This window comes from Sphaerodactylus townsendi, linkage group LG14 (genome assembly GCF_021028975.2).
Source record: "Sphaerodactylus townsendi isolate TG3544 linkage group LG14, MPM_Stown_v2.3, whole genome shotgun sequence".
Classification (NCBI taxonomy): Eukaryota; Metazoa; Chordata; class Lepidosauria; order Squamata; family Sphaerodactylidae; genus Sphaerodactylus; species Sphaerodactylus townsendi.
In genome coordinates this window covers 6,361,627-6,375,152 of record NC_059438.1, presented here as the reverse complement: position 1 = coordinate 6,375,152, position 13,526 = coordinate 6,361,627, and the positions used below count along the sequence as shown (strand labels likewise).

Here is a 13,526-nt window from a genome sequence, read left to right as displayed (position 1 = left end):
CTGCCCAAATGGAAAAACAAAAAGTGGGAAGAAGTGACAGTTAGTGGATATATCTACTGAGTACAACATCGCACCGTGTAGGCAATAATGCTTCTCTCCAAGTAGTTTTCTCGACAATTGCAACAAGAAGTAAACATCCGCAGGCTGGGGTTCTTCGTGGGATTTTCTCTCTGGTCTAAGACACTGGAGGACAGCCAGAAGTGATGTGTGGGTGAAGCGGGCAAGAGTCTGGCTGCACAGTTGTCCAGGGGCCCCAAGAGCATAGCGGCCCCATGCTAATCTGGGATTATGTTGTGATGTGCTGTCAATAAATAAATATATGCTATACTACACTATAAATATTTGTTATTGGAAAATCCATATTTAGCATGTGTTTTGCTAAAGATAGCAAACAATATTAATGTTAACAAATGGACATTGGCATTCACCTCTGATTTGGTACGTATCACAATCACCTCTGCAACCACATGTGAATTTATGTTTATGTATCCCACATACTGCTTTGCCAGGGGGCCTCTAATGCTGTTATGATAGCCCTGCTAGAGGCCAGGGCACACGTATTCCTCTGGCCAGCTTGCAGCCTTGTAACGAAGGGATCTCCTCTGTGTATTCCTATCCTAGCTCCCAGAATGAAATCAGAAAGGCAGTATAAAACTAAACATTTGTATCGGACCAAAAATGTAGGTCTGGCTGTGTAAGCTGTCAGGAAGGAAAACTGTTCATATGGAACCTTCTCTGTGGTTTTCTGGAAAAACAGCATAGTACAAAAAAGTAACAAATAAATATTGATATCCTTAAAATGTTCAGCAACCAAGCTGCCCGCGGTCGACAGAACTGGTACTGACCCTTCAAGCCTTCCAGAGCAATCCAAAAACTGCCTTATTCTAAAACAGAGGTGTCCAACTCTGGCACTTCAGATGTTCATGGATTACAATTCCCATCAGCCCCTATAGACATGGCCAATTGGTCATGGCCACAGGGGCTGGTGGAAATTGTAGTCCATGAATATCTGACATGCCAGAGTTGCACACTTCTGTTCTAAAACATCTTACACTGGATTAAATTACTGGAATGGGGATTGGTGCTTCATTTCCCTCAGTCTTGTTTTGTATCTGTTGGGGGTTTTGTCTGTTATAATCCTGTGAACTGCCTTAAGGACTCACACATCAGTTGACAAATGCACTGAATACATTTTTAAAAGCTTTGGCTATGTAAGTGCAATAAGACACCCAAATAACTTAAAATGTACATACTCATATATGGTAACAGAGATTCCCCATCCAAGAAAGTATTATTTGAGCATGTTTAAGCATGCTAAGACAAATTCAAATTCATCACTGAAATGGGATTACCTAAATTGTCCTTGGTTTTGCTTGTTGGTTTGCAGTAGATTACCAAATCAGATAATTCAATGGCAATTAACTGATTCTTTTCCCAGTATTTTTTCTCATTTTCCTGTTGGAGGATTTAATAAAAAGAAAAATTCTTATTTGTTTGTGGCAGAACATACACTTACAATGCAATCCAGATTTGAGGGGTGGGGGGGATGAACAGTAGCGGCAGAGGAACAGTGTTGCAAAGACGCTGCCGTGGCCACCTCCAGAGGGGTTTAGGATGGCACAGAAAAGGGGGAAAGCTTAAATGCCTCCGGCCACTCAAATCACCCCACAGGACGAACAGGCTTGTGCCACACTTTCATGCAGAAAAAGCCTGTAACTCTGGCCCTTTCCGCACGGGCCAAAGGGCGCCCCTGCACCGGCAGGAATTCTGCCGGTGGAGGGGTGGGGGCCACTCGCCTCCCGGGGTCAGAGGACAGCGAGGGAGGGTCTTAGGAGGCCAGCAGGGTGACGAAGGCGACAAGGTGAGTGGGAGAGGGACGGGGGAAACAGCGTGTTCCCGGCGGTGCCATTCGCACCGCGCTGCCGGGAATGCACTGTTTTCCAAAAACCTCCCTCAAGGAGGGAGGTTTTTGGAGGCGGCCTGACGCCGCCCTGGAGGAGAGGGAGGGGAGCCAGGTCGGCGCTGCTGCGTTTCCGCAGCACCGTCTGTGTGAATGGCTCCCTGGGGACGGCGTTTTTGCCGTCCCCAGGACGCCGTAAATGGCCCGTGCAGAAAGGGCCTCTGCAACTGACTGGGGCTACACCGTTACCCATATTCGTACCTCTTCCACTGGTCTCCATGTGATTTCTCTAATGCTCTGATACCATTCAAAGAGTTCTTCCACTTTGTCCATGGCAAACTCAATGGGAGGATCCTCAGGATTCTTGGGTTCCAAAATGAAGACGAAACTCTTGCCATATTTTCCTTGCGGTATTTTTGCTATTGGAAATAAAGCAGACGTGGAACAAGACAGATGCACACACTTTTAAGACAGATTTTGGAGACACGCTTTTCATTATCTTTCCGTCATATTGCAAACATCTACCTGTAAATTTAAACTAAAGGGTCTACCTGCCATCTTTTGGTGGCGGTTGCTGCTGCACAATAAAACATGCCACTGTGTCTCATCGACTGGGCACTTGCATCCCTTCCAAGGGGTGCTTCTGCTGAGGCCCCACTGTAATTGTTTGTGTCTTTTACAACTCTGTGTGGAAAAACTTACTTGAACACCCTTTGTCTGGCCTACACAGCATTGCGGATACTACCAAAATCTCTGTTTTGTTAGATAGCAACTCAGTCTTAATACTGGAACCTATGGCCAGATTTCTGTATGTTGTCGTTACCACACGTTCCAAATTTTTCACTAAACAAAACTTTTAATCCTTTCTTTTTCAAAAGATTGTTTTATTTAATGATCTTAATTTTTATATTCTTCAAGCCTATTGCATATTATATATTTGTAAATGCCATTAAAGGTTTCAATTCAATTCAGTTGTTTGTGTCTGGAAGAAATGTGATTCTTCCTCCAGACAGCAAATAAATACAACCCTTGTATGGATGATGGCTGAAAACATCACAGGTACGTGCGGTGTTTATATGTATGTGGTGGGGTGAAAAGTGCTGTCAAGTCACGGCTGACTTATGTCGACCCCAGAGGGTTTTCAAGGCAGGAGACATTCAGAGGTGATTTGCCGTGTGGGCTGAGAGAGTTCTGAGGGAATTGTGACTGGCCCAAGGTCACCCAGCAGGCTTCATATGGAGGAGTGGGAAAATGAATCCAGTTCCCCCGGTTAAAGTCCACTGCTCTTAACCACTACATCACACTGACTCTTATTTGTATACACACATCATTTATTTATTCTCACAACAATCATATGAGGTAGGTTAGGCAGAGAGTGTGTGACTACCGTAGTCCTAGGTCACTCGGTGAGTTTTCATGGAGGGGGTTAAGAATCACAGATCCTAGTCCGACACAGACTACTTCATACTCAGATGAAATATGTTCATTTGGTTTCTCTATGACCAGCACATTCTCTGCTAGTGAACCCTGCGCCCTCCTCCGACAGCACATGCTCCTACTCCCTCACAGGCACTTAATTAAAATCCTAATGCAATTTGTATACTTGAGGCTGTGACCTCCATGCCTTTTCTGAGCATGTGTTAATCCAGATTTTTGGGAAAGGGGTGCTTATCAGCTGCCCAGTTATTGCTCCACACCTCCAAGCCAACAACCGAACAGGAAAACACACCATTGTGTTTGCCAAGGGGCATGGGAAGTATCACCAAATGCAGGGCAGGGCATGACTGGACCAGATTCTAATGGAGTTGGCAAGGTGGTCTCGAGCAAGTAAAATCACAGGGTTTCCTACTGTGCTTTAAAATGTAGACAGATTTCAGAGTCTATTTATTTCTTTATCTTATTCTCTTAAAATGTTCATATCCTACTTTATTGGTGGCTCAAGGCAGCTTACTTATCTTTACATCAAAGGCTGAGTTCAAACAGAATACCACGTAAGGAGGAAGGGAAGTCGGAGGGCAACTTACCAACATTGTATCTGGTGAGATCCAAAATGCCCCTGCACAAAGATCCTAAAGGATTGTCCTCAATGATCTGTAAACAAAAACATCAATTTATAGCTGAAATCCAGTCATGTTTATGTATACCCCCTTTTTCTTATAATATGGCTCACCCTTCGACACAGCCACCACCCTGAAAGGTACATTGAGCTGAGAGAGTGTCAGATCCAGGGTCACCCAGAAGCTGCCTTATATGAGGTCATAGCATTGATCTATCAAGTTCAATACTGTCTGTTCTATCTAGCAGCAACTCTCAGGAAGGGATCCTTCACAACAGTTTCTGCCCGATCCCATTTTTGGTGGTAATTTAAGCTGGGACCTTCTTGTGCAAAGTGGATGCTTTAACACAGAGCCCCCACCCCTCCCCAAAATGAACATGCAAGAAAACATGGGGGAAATTACTTCTATGAGACCATGAAAAAGAAGGACTGTTTTTCACATAGTTTATTCTTTCTGGACCAGAATGCCTGACTGAATTTCATCAAGTCAGCAGCATATATGGAAAACTTAGACTGTGAATTCTGGAAGTACGGTCGCAATGAAAACTTGGCCTTCTCACCTGGCTTTCGAGTTCATCGTCGTTTTCAGATGACATATCCTCAACATAATTGGCTGGAAAGTACTGCTGGACTTTGTCTCCATAATCTCCCTTCCACCTGAATGGTTGAGAAAGAACTACAATGATGTTTTTTCAGAACACTAAAAACACCAGCCTCACTCAACTGCCTATCAGCCATCTTTTATGCTGCCTTCCCCAAGCGTTCTTTTAAAATGTTTTAAGAGCTCGATAAAATCATGAAGTCGGACTCATTGTAATACTGAAAACAGTATGAAATGTCTATAAAAAATACCACAAATTCTTCCCAACCAACGAGTTTGTCAGATATGTCAAAGTAAAACAGGCATAGGAGCCTGAACGACAGCTTTTATCAAAATGATTATTGGTTGTTGTGGGCTTTCCGGGCTGTGTGGCCATGGTCTGGTAGATCTTGTTCCTAACGTTTCGTCTGCATCTGTGGTTGGCATCTTCAGAGGTGTATCACAGAGAGAAGTGTGTACACACTGTATCCACACAGACACATGTCTCTCTGTGATCTACCAGACCTCGGCCACACAGCCCAGAAAGCCTACAACAACCAATTGAGTCTGGCCATGAAAGCCTTCAACAATACATGCCACTCCCTGAATTAAATAGTCAATCAGGGGACTGTTGATTTCAAAACATGCCAGCTGAAATAACCACAAGACATTCTTCAGCAAGTTCTCCACAAAATTTGAAAGAAATGCATATAATCCCTTCCCGCACCCCCCCCTCCCCCCGGGTATTGCTTATAGTAGTGGAAAGTACTGTCAACTTGCAACTGAATTATGGTGCCCACGTGGTGTTTTCAGGGCAAAGAGACATGCAGAGGTGGTTTGCTGTTTGCTGTAGTTTTCCTCTGCGTAACTTCCTTGGTGGTCCCCTTTTCAAATACTGTTCAGGGTCAATCTGCTTAGTTTCTAAATACTGACAAGATCAGGCTAGATGGGGCTACACAGGTCAGGGCATATTGTTCACAGGCTAGAAAAAATACAAATGGTAAATATTTTGGGGGAAAACTTTCTTTCTGAGAATCACCTAAGAGAAGGCTGAAGTCCAACAGACCCTACAAAGGATATCAAGCAAACACAGCTGTGGATACTTTAAAATAACCTTTTCAAAGGCTTCTCTATGGAACATTGTTATTACTATTTAGTAATGTGGCATTTTGGAAAAGACATTATCATTATTCAGAAATCTCCTGCATTCAAGTGACTTTTTCTTCAACCCCCACAAACACCTTCAAGAAATTCTAATTCTTCTTTCTAAAGAAGAACAATTTGCACAAAACCACGAGTCTGCATTTAAATCAAAACTTCAATGCAGGACTACACAAAAAAGAATTCTAAGCACACCGTATCTAAACATCTCCGTTCTTACCAGCCTCCGCTTTCTTTTGAGACATTATGAATAAAGGCCCCTCTGCAAAATGTCAGTTCATCAGGCCTCTTAGCCTGGTAATCATACAAGGCTTTCACAGTTCTTTGAGGCTTCAATAGAAAGAGTTACAAGACAAAGTGGTTGGTGGATGTTATGAACATGGAGTTAGATGAAGTTAAGAATCACACTGAATCAGACCAATAATCTATCTAGCACATAGATGTCCAACTCTGGTGCTTCTGATGTTTATGGACTACAATTCCCACCAGCCCCTGCCAGCATGGCCAACTGGTCATGCCAGCAGGGACTGATGGGAATTGTAGTCCATGAACATCTGAAGCACCAGAGTTGGACACCCCTGATCTAAAACATTACTGTTTAGTATGAGAAGCAGTAGCTCTCCGCAATCTCAAGCAGGGAAGGATCTTGTTTGCAGCCAAAGACTGAGCCCAAAAGCACCCCCAGATCTTGCACCCAGTCCTTCAAAGGCAGCACCTTCCTATCCAGCACCTGTGATCTCCTGGACTTGGAGTCCCACTACCATCTTATCTGGATTCAGCTTCAGTTTATTGGTCCTCATCCAGATATGAGGCTCTGACATGAACCTTTCAAGCAGTTTAACCCATGGGTGAGAATCTAGATTAGGAAACTGGTTGCCTGTCTGATGCAGCATCACACTTAAACATCCCATCACGAATGTTGGCACTAGACTTGAAGATTCGGATGAAACAAATACCAGATTCGGCCTGAAACAAAATTAACCTTTTGTGGGCCCATAAAATTGAACCTCCTCCCAGAAGCAAAGTTCACCAAGCTTGGATGCTATTACCAGGAGGGTCTCCTGGAGCCACCTTGAAAGTCCAGTGCCTCTTTCTTAAAAAATGTGCAGCCTGCTTAAACACTCAGAAATTCCCCATTGGCTACAATGGAGCCAAGGCACTGCAGAATAGAGAATCTTGGAAAAATTCTTGGGGTAACTGTCAGGGCATTTGTAAAGCTACTGACACCAAAATTTCAGGATATCACCCAGAGACTGTTCTGATAATACCACCTGAGTTTGGTGAAGTTTGGCTCAGGGGGGCAAAAGTTATGGACCCCCCAAAGGGGATGCCCTCATCCCCCATTGTTTCCAATGGGAGCTAATAGTAGAATGGGGCTACATTTTGTGGGTCCATAACTTAGGCCTCCCCAGAACCAAACCTCACTAAACTCAGGCAGTATCATCAGAACAATCTCCAGATGATACCCTGAAATTTTGGTGCTGCTAGCTTTAAAAATATGTCCCGTGCAGGCCAAAACATGAAAAAAAACACCCAAAAATGCAAAAAAAATTCAAACAGACCCAAATTTTTCAGATATACCCGAATATTCAGGTGTATCCAAATATGTTATTTGTCTTACTCGGGCATACAGATAATTACATGCCCAAATAAATCTGAATTCAAATTTTACCAAAATTTTAGTGTATTTGCCAAGTCTAGTTGGCACCTGCCATGGAAACACCCTGGGTGTCATCTGCTACGGAGCTGCGATACAAGATGTTGTAATAGCAGGCTAACTGGGCATTAAAACACTGCCTGCGGTAGAGACTGATTTTGATTTCTCCAAAATCTTATCAAGGCTACGTGTACTCAGGCCCTAACTAGGGGGGGCAAACTGAGTTCTGCTCAAATCAATGTGGCAGGGGTGCCTCTGGGTAAAGCCGAATTCGCCTTTTAAAAGATTTTGGATAAATTCCAATTTTGTGACCACTCAATCATCCCAACCCCAAAACTCTATGCCATATAGATGTTAGGAAATGGCCTTTCCCAAAACATGAGATCTTTTAACTGGAACCATCAGGGACTGAATCTAGGATCTCCAAGATGCAAGGTCTAAGGTCCCTTCCGCACATGCAGAATAATGCACATTCAATCCACTTTCACAATTGTTTGAAAGTGGATTTTGCTATTCCGCACAGCTGCAAAGTGGATTGAAAGTGGATTGAAAGTGCATTATTCTGCATGTGTGGAAGGGGCCTAAGACACAGATGAACACATAAAGCTGCCTTATAGTGAATCAGCCCTTTGGTCCGTCGAGATCAGTAATCTACTCAGACTGATAGTTGTCTTGAGTGGAGGTCTTTCATATCTCCTTCAGACTGGTCCTTTTAATTGGGGGTGTCGGGGGTTGAACCTAACACCCCCTTCTGCATGCCAAGCAGGTGCTCGACCACTGAGTCACTGGATCCAGCCCACCACTTTCCCTAATAGTTACAGACAGGCACGCAACTATGAGGTGCCCGTTAAAGTTCTGCTTGACACTTCTCTTACCCACCCACCATACACAGTTTTTACTTTCAACCATCCTTCTCAGTTTTCACACAAGAAATGACAACAGCAATGAAAAGTTCAGAGTAACTATACCACGGAAGGTGTTATTTCAGTGGGCTCCACATACTTGACATCATACAGTGAACTGGGATCTTTTTCCTAAGATTGAAAAAGGGAAAAAAAACATATTTGAATTCCTTTGCCAGGAGGGGAGATAAGTTTTGGTTCACATTGCTTAGATAAAAACATTACACATTACACAGCACATTACATTGCTTAGATAAAAACAAATGTGTTTTGAAAAATTAATCCCCTCCCCCCAAATATTTGGGCAGAACTTTGTTTTGTACTTTCCAAACCAAACATGAACGTTTCACAGAGACTGAAAACTTTAGCAATTTGTTCCAAAAGATACTGATCATTTATTACACAAATATGGCAAAGAATTTAAATTAACTATGGCACAAACACATGAAGCTCCCTTCTACTGAATCAGACCTAAGGTCCAACAAAGCCAACTGGAAGCACGTCTCCAAGGTCTCAGAAAGAGGTTTTTCACATCACCTGTAAGCTGTCAAGAAGGTAAACTGTCCATTTGGAAACTTCTCTGAGTTTTTTTGGAAGAAAAGCATAGTATAAAACAGTAATAAATAAATACTTTCAGCAACCAATAACTGCTTGTCGGATGGTCTCTTGGAAAAGAATATGTAGCAGCAAAATAAAATTCCTGGATGTTGTCCAACTTTCTGCATTTATAAGGGCCTTTAAAAAGTGACACTTACTACACTGTAGCGGTCCAACAACTCCTCCGTCACAGGGTAGCGTAATTTCATTTTCCTGTACAGCGGGTGCTTTTCATAGTAGTTCACCAATTCCACCAAACTTTCAAAGTACGCAGATGTGCCCAGGACAAAGAGACGGCCTTCCTTCATTATTCGGCAGTGTTTTATTTTCCCCTCGGCTCTGTGGAATTAGCAGATACCTAATAATTGACATTCATCTTTTGGTAAAGTCAAATAAATAGAGATCAAGGGGTGGGTCTAAAATTCCCCCCCCCCCCCCACGATTTCTTCCAGGCTTCCATCTTTTTTTTAATATTATAGAATATATTATATTATAGAAGACTCACAAAAATATTGCATATTTATATGCATACACTCTCTCAATGGCCGTTTCCGCACGAATGCGGAAGCGGCTGGGTCGGAGTACTTGACGCCGACCCAACGACGCTAGGACTGTCCACACAGACGGTCCTAGAAAGAGCCGGGCAGCCAGCGCCACGGAGCGCCGGCGCCCAGCCGACCCGGCGTCTCCCCGGGCCTCCGGCGTGTCGCCGAGGCCTGGGGACACGCCCCCCGGCCCTGCGCGCCTGCTCCAGGGGCGCAGGGCAGGGGGGCGTGTCCCCAGGCCTCGGTGACGCGCCGGAGGCCCGGGGACAAGGTAAGTATAGGGAGCGAGGGGGGGGAGCGCCGGGAAGCTGCTGCCGTTCACACGGCAGCGGCTTCCAGCCGGCGTTTCCCCAACAAGTGCGCTTCCGAGCGCACTGGGGAAATGGCGGCGTGGGGACGGGCGGGCGGCAGGAGGGCGGCACGGCTGCGATGCAGCCGCGCCCCCTGTGCGAACAGCGGCCTGGGGACAACGTTTTTGCCGTCCCCAAGCCGCCGTTTATGGCCCGTGCAGAAAGGGCCAATGACTCCTTCTGTAACAAAAAGTGGATTGGATCCAGCCAGCCCTTTCATTTAGGCACCTTTTGAACATGCAGAATAATATACATTCAATCCACTTTCACAACTGTTTGAAAGTGGATTTTGCTATTCTGCACAATAAAATCCAGCTTCAAAGTGCATTGAAAGTGGATTGAAAGTGCATTATTCTGCATGTGCAAAAGGGGACTTAGTCTCATCTAATTCCCCTACTTACTACACTCCTACATCTGTCCATGTAGGTCCCAGCATGGACTCTTTGTTTTTGGTGGTCAAGGAACATCTCCTTCCTTCTTTGCCATTGGAAAAGCTGGTTGGACCCAACCCGGAGGGCCAAAATTTGGTACAGAAGTAGTCCAAATAGTAAGAGCGCTTAGGTTCACTGGTCAGGACACAGCACTTATCTTACTACGGAAGCCAGAGATCCAACTGAGAACAGGCTAAAGAACGCACCTAACCGAACGCTAACTTTCAGGAATTCACATACCTGAGCCAGTCTCAGACAGAGGGATGGCTGGCCTGGCAGAAGCACCCAGAAATGCATGAACATTTACAAAATACAAGCAAGCATTAAAAAGGTTTCTTTCTCCATGTTGTCCCTTACAATCCTCAGGATCACATGCACTGAAGAAGAAGAGTTGGTTTTTATACCTCACTTAGCTCTACTTTTAAGGGGTCTCAAAACAGCTTACAATAGCCTTCCCTTCTTCCCACAACAGGCACCTTGCGATGTAGGTGTGGCCGAGAGAGTTCTGAGAGAACTGTGACTAGTCCAAAGTTATCCAGTAGGCTTCATGTGAAGGAATGGGGATTCAAACTCGGTTCCCCAGATTAGAGTCTGCTGTTCTGAACCACTATTCCACACTGGTTCTCGGCGCGATAGAACTCTGGCTCTTTGCATCATGCCACGTTCATAAAGAGAGTTTCTCACCTGAAAGTCATGGCATATAAATTGGGTTCATCTTTCTTCCTTATCAAAAAGGCTCCGTCCCGAGGAATTCGCATCAGCATATCTTCGCTTTCCCCTCGACACAGGTTGCTGTAGTACCACCTGTCAAAACACCAAGGCATATGGGTCATTGCCCAGTCTGACAACATCCCATTCAGAACAAAATGGTTTAGGTGGAAGAACTGAAGATTCAAACATTAGATGTATTGTCATGCTTGACTGCACACAGGCGGATCAGGTTACAGGCGTTTAATGGGAGCAGGCAATACAAAGAAAGCTTGCTGCCAGTTCTGGGGAAGGGCAGTCCAGACCTGTGCATGGTTGGTCTATCTGGGCTGGGTTCGTGCTACCAAGGGTTCGATCCAAAAGCAGGCACTGCAGAAACTATGAGGTGGTTTCAACAATGTTGCTCCTGCAACACGCGTTGTTCGCAGGTGCCTCTTATAAGCCTGCATTCTCGTCTAGTCCTGGGGCGACTTACAGCCGACCCTTCTGAGTCTCTGGGCTTCCAGATGGGCGGTGCATCTTTTAGCATGCAGTGCTTGATGGCCCTGCTGTTTGAGCTGCCTCACAGAACCAGGTGAGCCGGGAAAACTGTCTGCCCTGTCCTCTTGCTCTTGGCTTGGGCCAGCACTGACTGCTGGCTGCTCACAGGACTCAACTGACTGAGGCTCTGGAGATTCAGCCAGCTGAGGTTCTGATGGAGATGGGTCATCGTGCCAGTATCCCTCATCTGAGGAATCCTGGCTGGCTGCTGGGGAGCCCACGACATGTGCACTGGTGGAAGATAATTAGATTTTTATTTTAGGGAGCTGAACTGCAGGCAGAGAGGAGGATTCTGAATAGCTCTTTCAGTTTATGCACTGGACATATAACCTCTACTTTATCCATGACAAACTGATCACTTGCAGTTACGGCCAGCTAAACCCTGACAGATGTTCCCAAGAGCAAATTACAGGCCTGTCCTGGAATTGGTCACCTGCTACCTCTACTAAAGCTTCTTCCAAAAGGAAATTAACAAAGGATCCGTAACAACAGAAAAGAGACGATCTCATGCTGCCCAACTTCGCAACATGCAGCAGATCGGAGAAAAGGCTGGCCCAATTGCAACACATAGCACAAGAATCTTGAAAGAGAGGGAGGGAAGCGTGCTGCCACGTTTAACCTCAGGGATGTTTCGTTACCTTTAAGTAGATAAGTTGCTTAAACCTGTGTCGGTGCAAAGGTAAAATCTAAAAAGTCATGTAACATCTTTTATTAGGATCAACCAATGACACATAACAGCGTGCAAGCTTCCGCATCCCTCAGAATTCTTCATCAGGTCTGACATTGAACAATTTAAAAAGGGGGGGAACCCACATTTTTTTCAGGTCATAGCCTGCAGAGCGTTGGAACCTGATTCTTTTTCACCTGCTGGGAGACCTATCATATATTGGCATGACAAGGTCTTAAAATGAGAAAAATCTCTTTTTTTCCCCTGTCCCTGTGTCCCTGCCCCCCCCCCCCCCCCCCCTCAAATTCTCCGCTGGTCACCAGGCCAGGCCTGAAGATGTTGAGAGGCAGTGCTTTTGTTCCAATGACATTCTGATCTGTTTTAGTACTGGGTGATGTGGAATAATTACAAAAGTAATTTTTGGTTGTAGTTTAAAAGCAAATAATAAAGAAAGGACTCTGAGTGCTAAAAAGGGGGTTTTTTTGAATGTCAAACAGCAAAAACTTGGATTCCCAGCAGCTGTCCACGTTGCTGGGGTTTAAATTTTTTTTCTTCTTCCCAAACTCAAATTTCCCCATAATCCACAGAAGCTGTGACCAAAAGTAAACCTCAGCACCAAAAATAGCATTTCACTCCACCCTAGAATTTCCTTTTGGCTGTACATACGGCTTTGATTCATGAGGCATGGAAACAGGAACGGCATCGGTCAGACGAAGCTCAAATTCGGCACATCGCAAATGTGCTTCTCGGTAATGCTGGACTAGATCGTAGATGCTATCAAAGGGGAGGTTGTCAGTCAGGTAATATTTGACAGTATCTCCGTCGGTTGAGGAACGGATGCGGCAGTGTTGGACTCTGCCCGATCTCCTAGCAGAGGGGACCATGGAAAAGAACAAACAACTTAGCCTTCAAAATCACATCCAAACAATTGCCCACAGCATTTGTGGTTCCGTCTGTCACTGTGCAATGTACTACATTTCCAGGGAAGGGGGAATGACTGTGGCAAATTGGTATTTCTCAACTTGACAGGCAGAACAGTACTGGAAAACATGGCATGGTGAAATCTAATCATAGTGTCTCAGAAGCTGAAACTGTGGTCAACAAGATACATAAAAACATAACAGTCCGCAGAAAACAACACACAAGATTTTTTTAAAAAAAACCAACTTACCCACCATCAAAAGCTCTTTGAAATAAAACTGATTCACAAGCCTTTCTAAAAACAGGATGTGAAAGACCCTCCCACACACTTCCAGGTAAACCATTCCAAAGGACTGGTCTTACCACAGAAAAAGCCTTGCAACTTGACAGTTACCAGATGGACAAATCACCCCTATGTGAAGGCTATCTGGAAAACACAACTGGCACATGGGCCTGCATTAAATGACAGAGGTCAAAAAGGGCCCTGGGGCATGAAAGTCTTTAAAGGTAA

General features: G+C 44.7%; 1 protein-coding gene across 1 annotated transcript in view; it reads right to left on the bottom strand.

Annotated features, from left to right (window-relative positions):
- The window catches only part of PLCG2 (phospholipase C gamma 2), a 72,412-nt gene that overhangs the window by 9,368 nt on the left and 49,518 nt on the right, over positions 1 to 13,526 (bottom strand). Inside the window, exons 18-26 of the mRNA XM_048516213.1 lie at positions 12,761 to 12,961; positions 10,864 to 10,983; positions 9,012 to 9,192; positions 8,323 to 8,388; positions 5,918 to 6,027; positions 4,517 to 4,613; positions 3,925 to 3,991; positions 2,162 to 2,319; positions 1,353 to 1,455 (exon numbers count right to left, since the gene is read on the bottom strand). Of these exons, the coding sequence (XP_048372170.1) occupies positions 1,353 to 1,455; positions 2,162 to 2,319; positions 3,925 to 3,991; positions 4,517 to 4,613; positions 5,918 to 6,027; positions 8,323 to 8,388; positions 9,012 to 9,192; positions 10,864 to 10,983; positions 12,761 to 12,961 (1,103 nt within the window). The remainder of the gene's footprint in view (positions 1 to 1,352; positions 1,456 to 2,161; positions 2,320 to 3,924; positions 3,992 to 4,516; positions 4,614 to 5,917; positions 6,028 to 8,322; positions 8,389 to 9,011; positions 9,193 to 10,863; positions 10,984 to 12,760; positions 12,962 to 13,526) is intronic.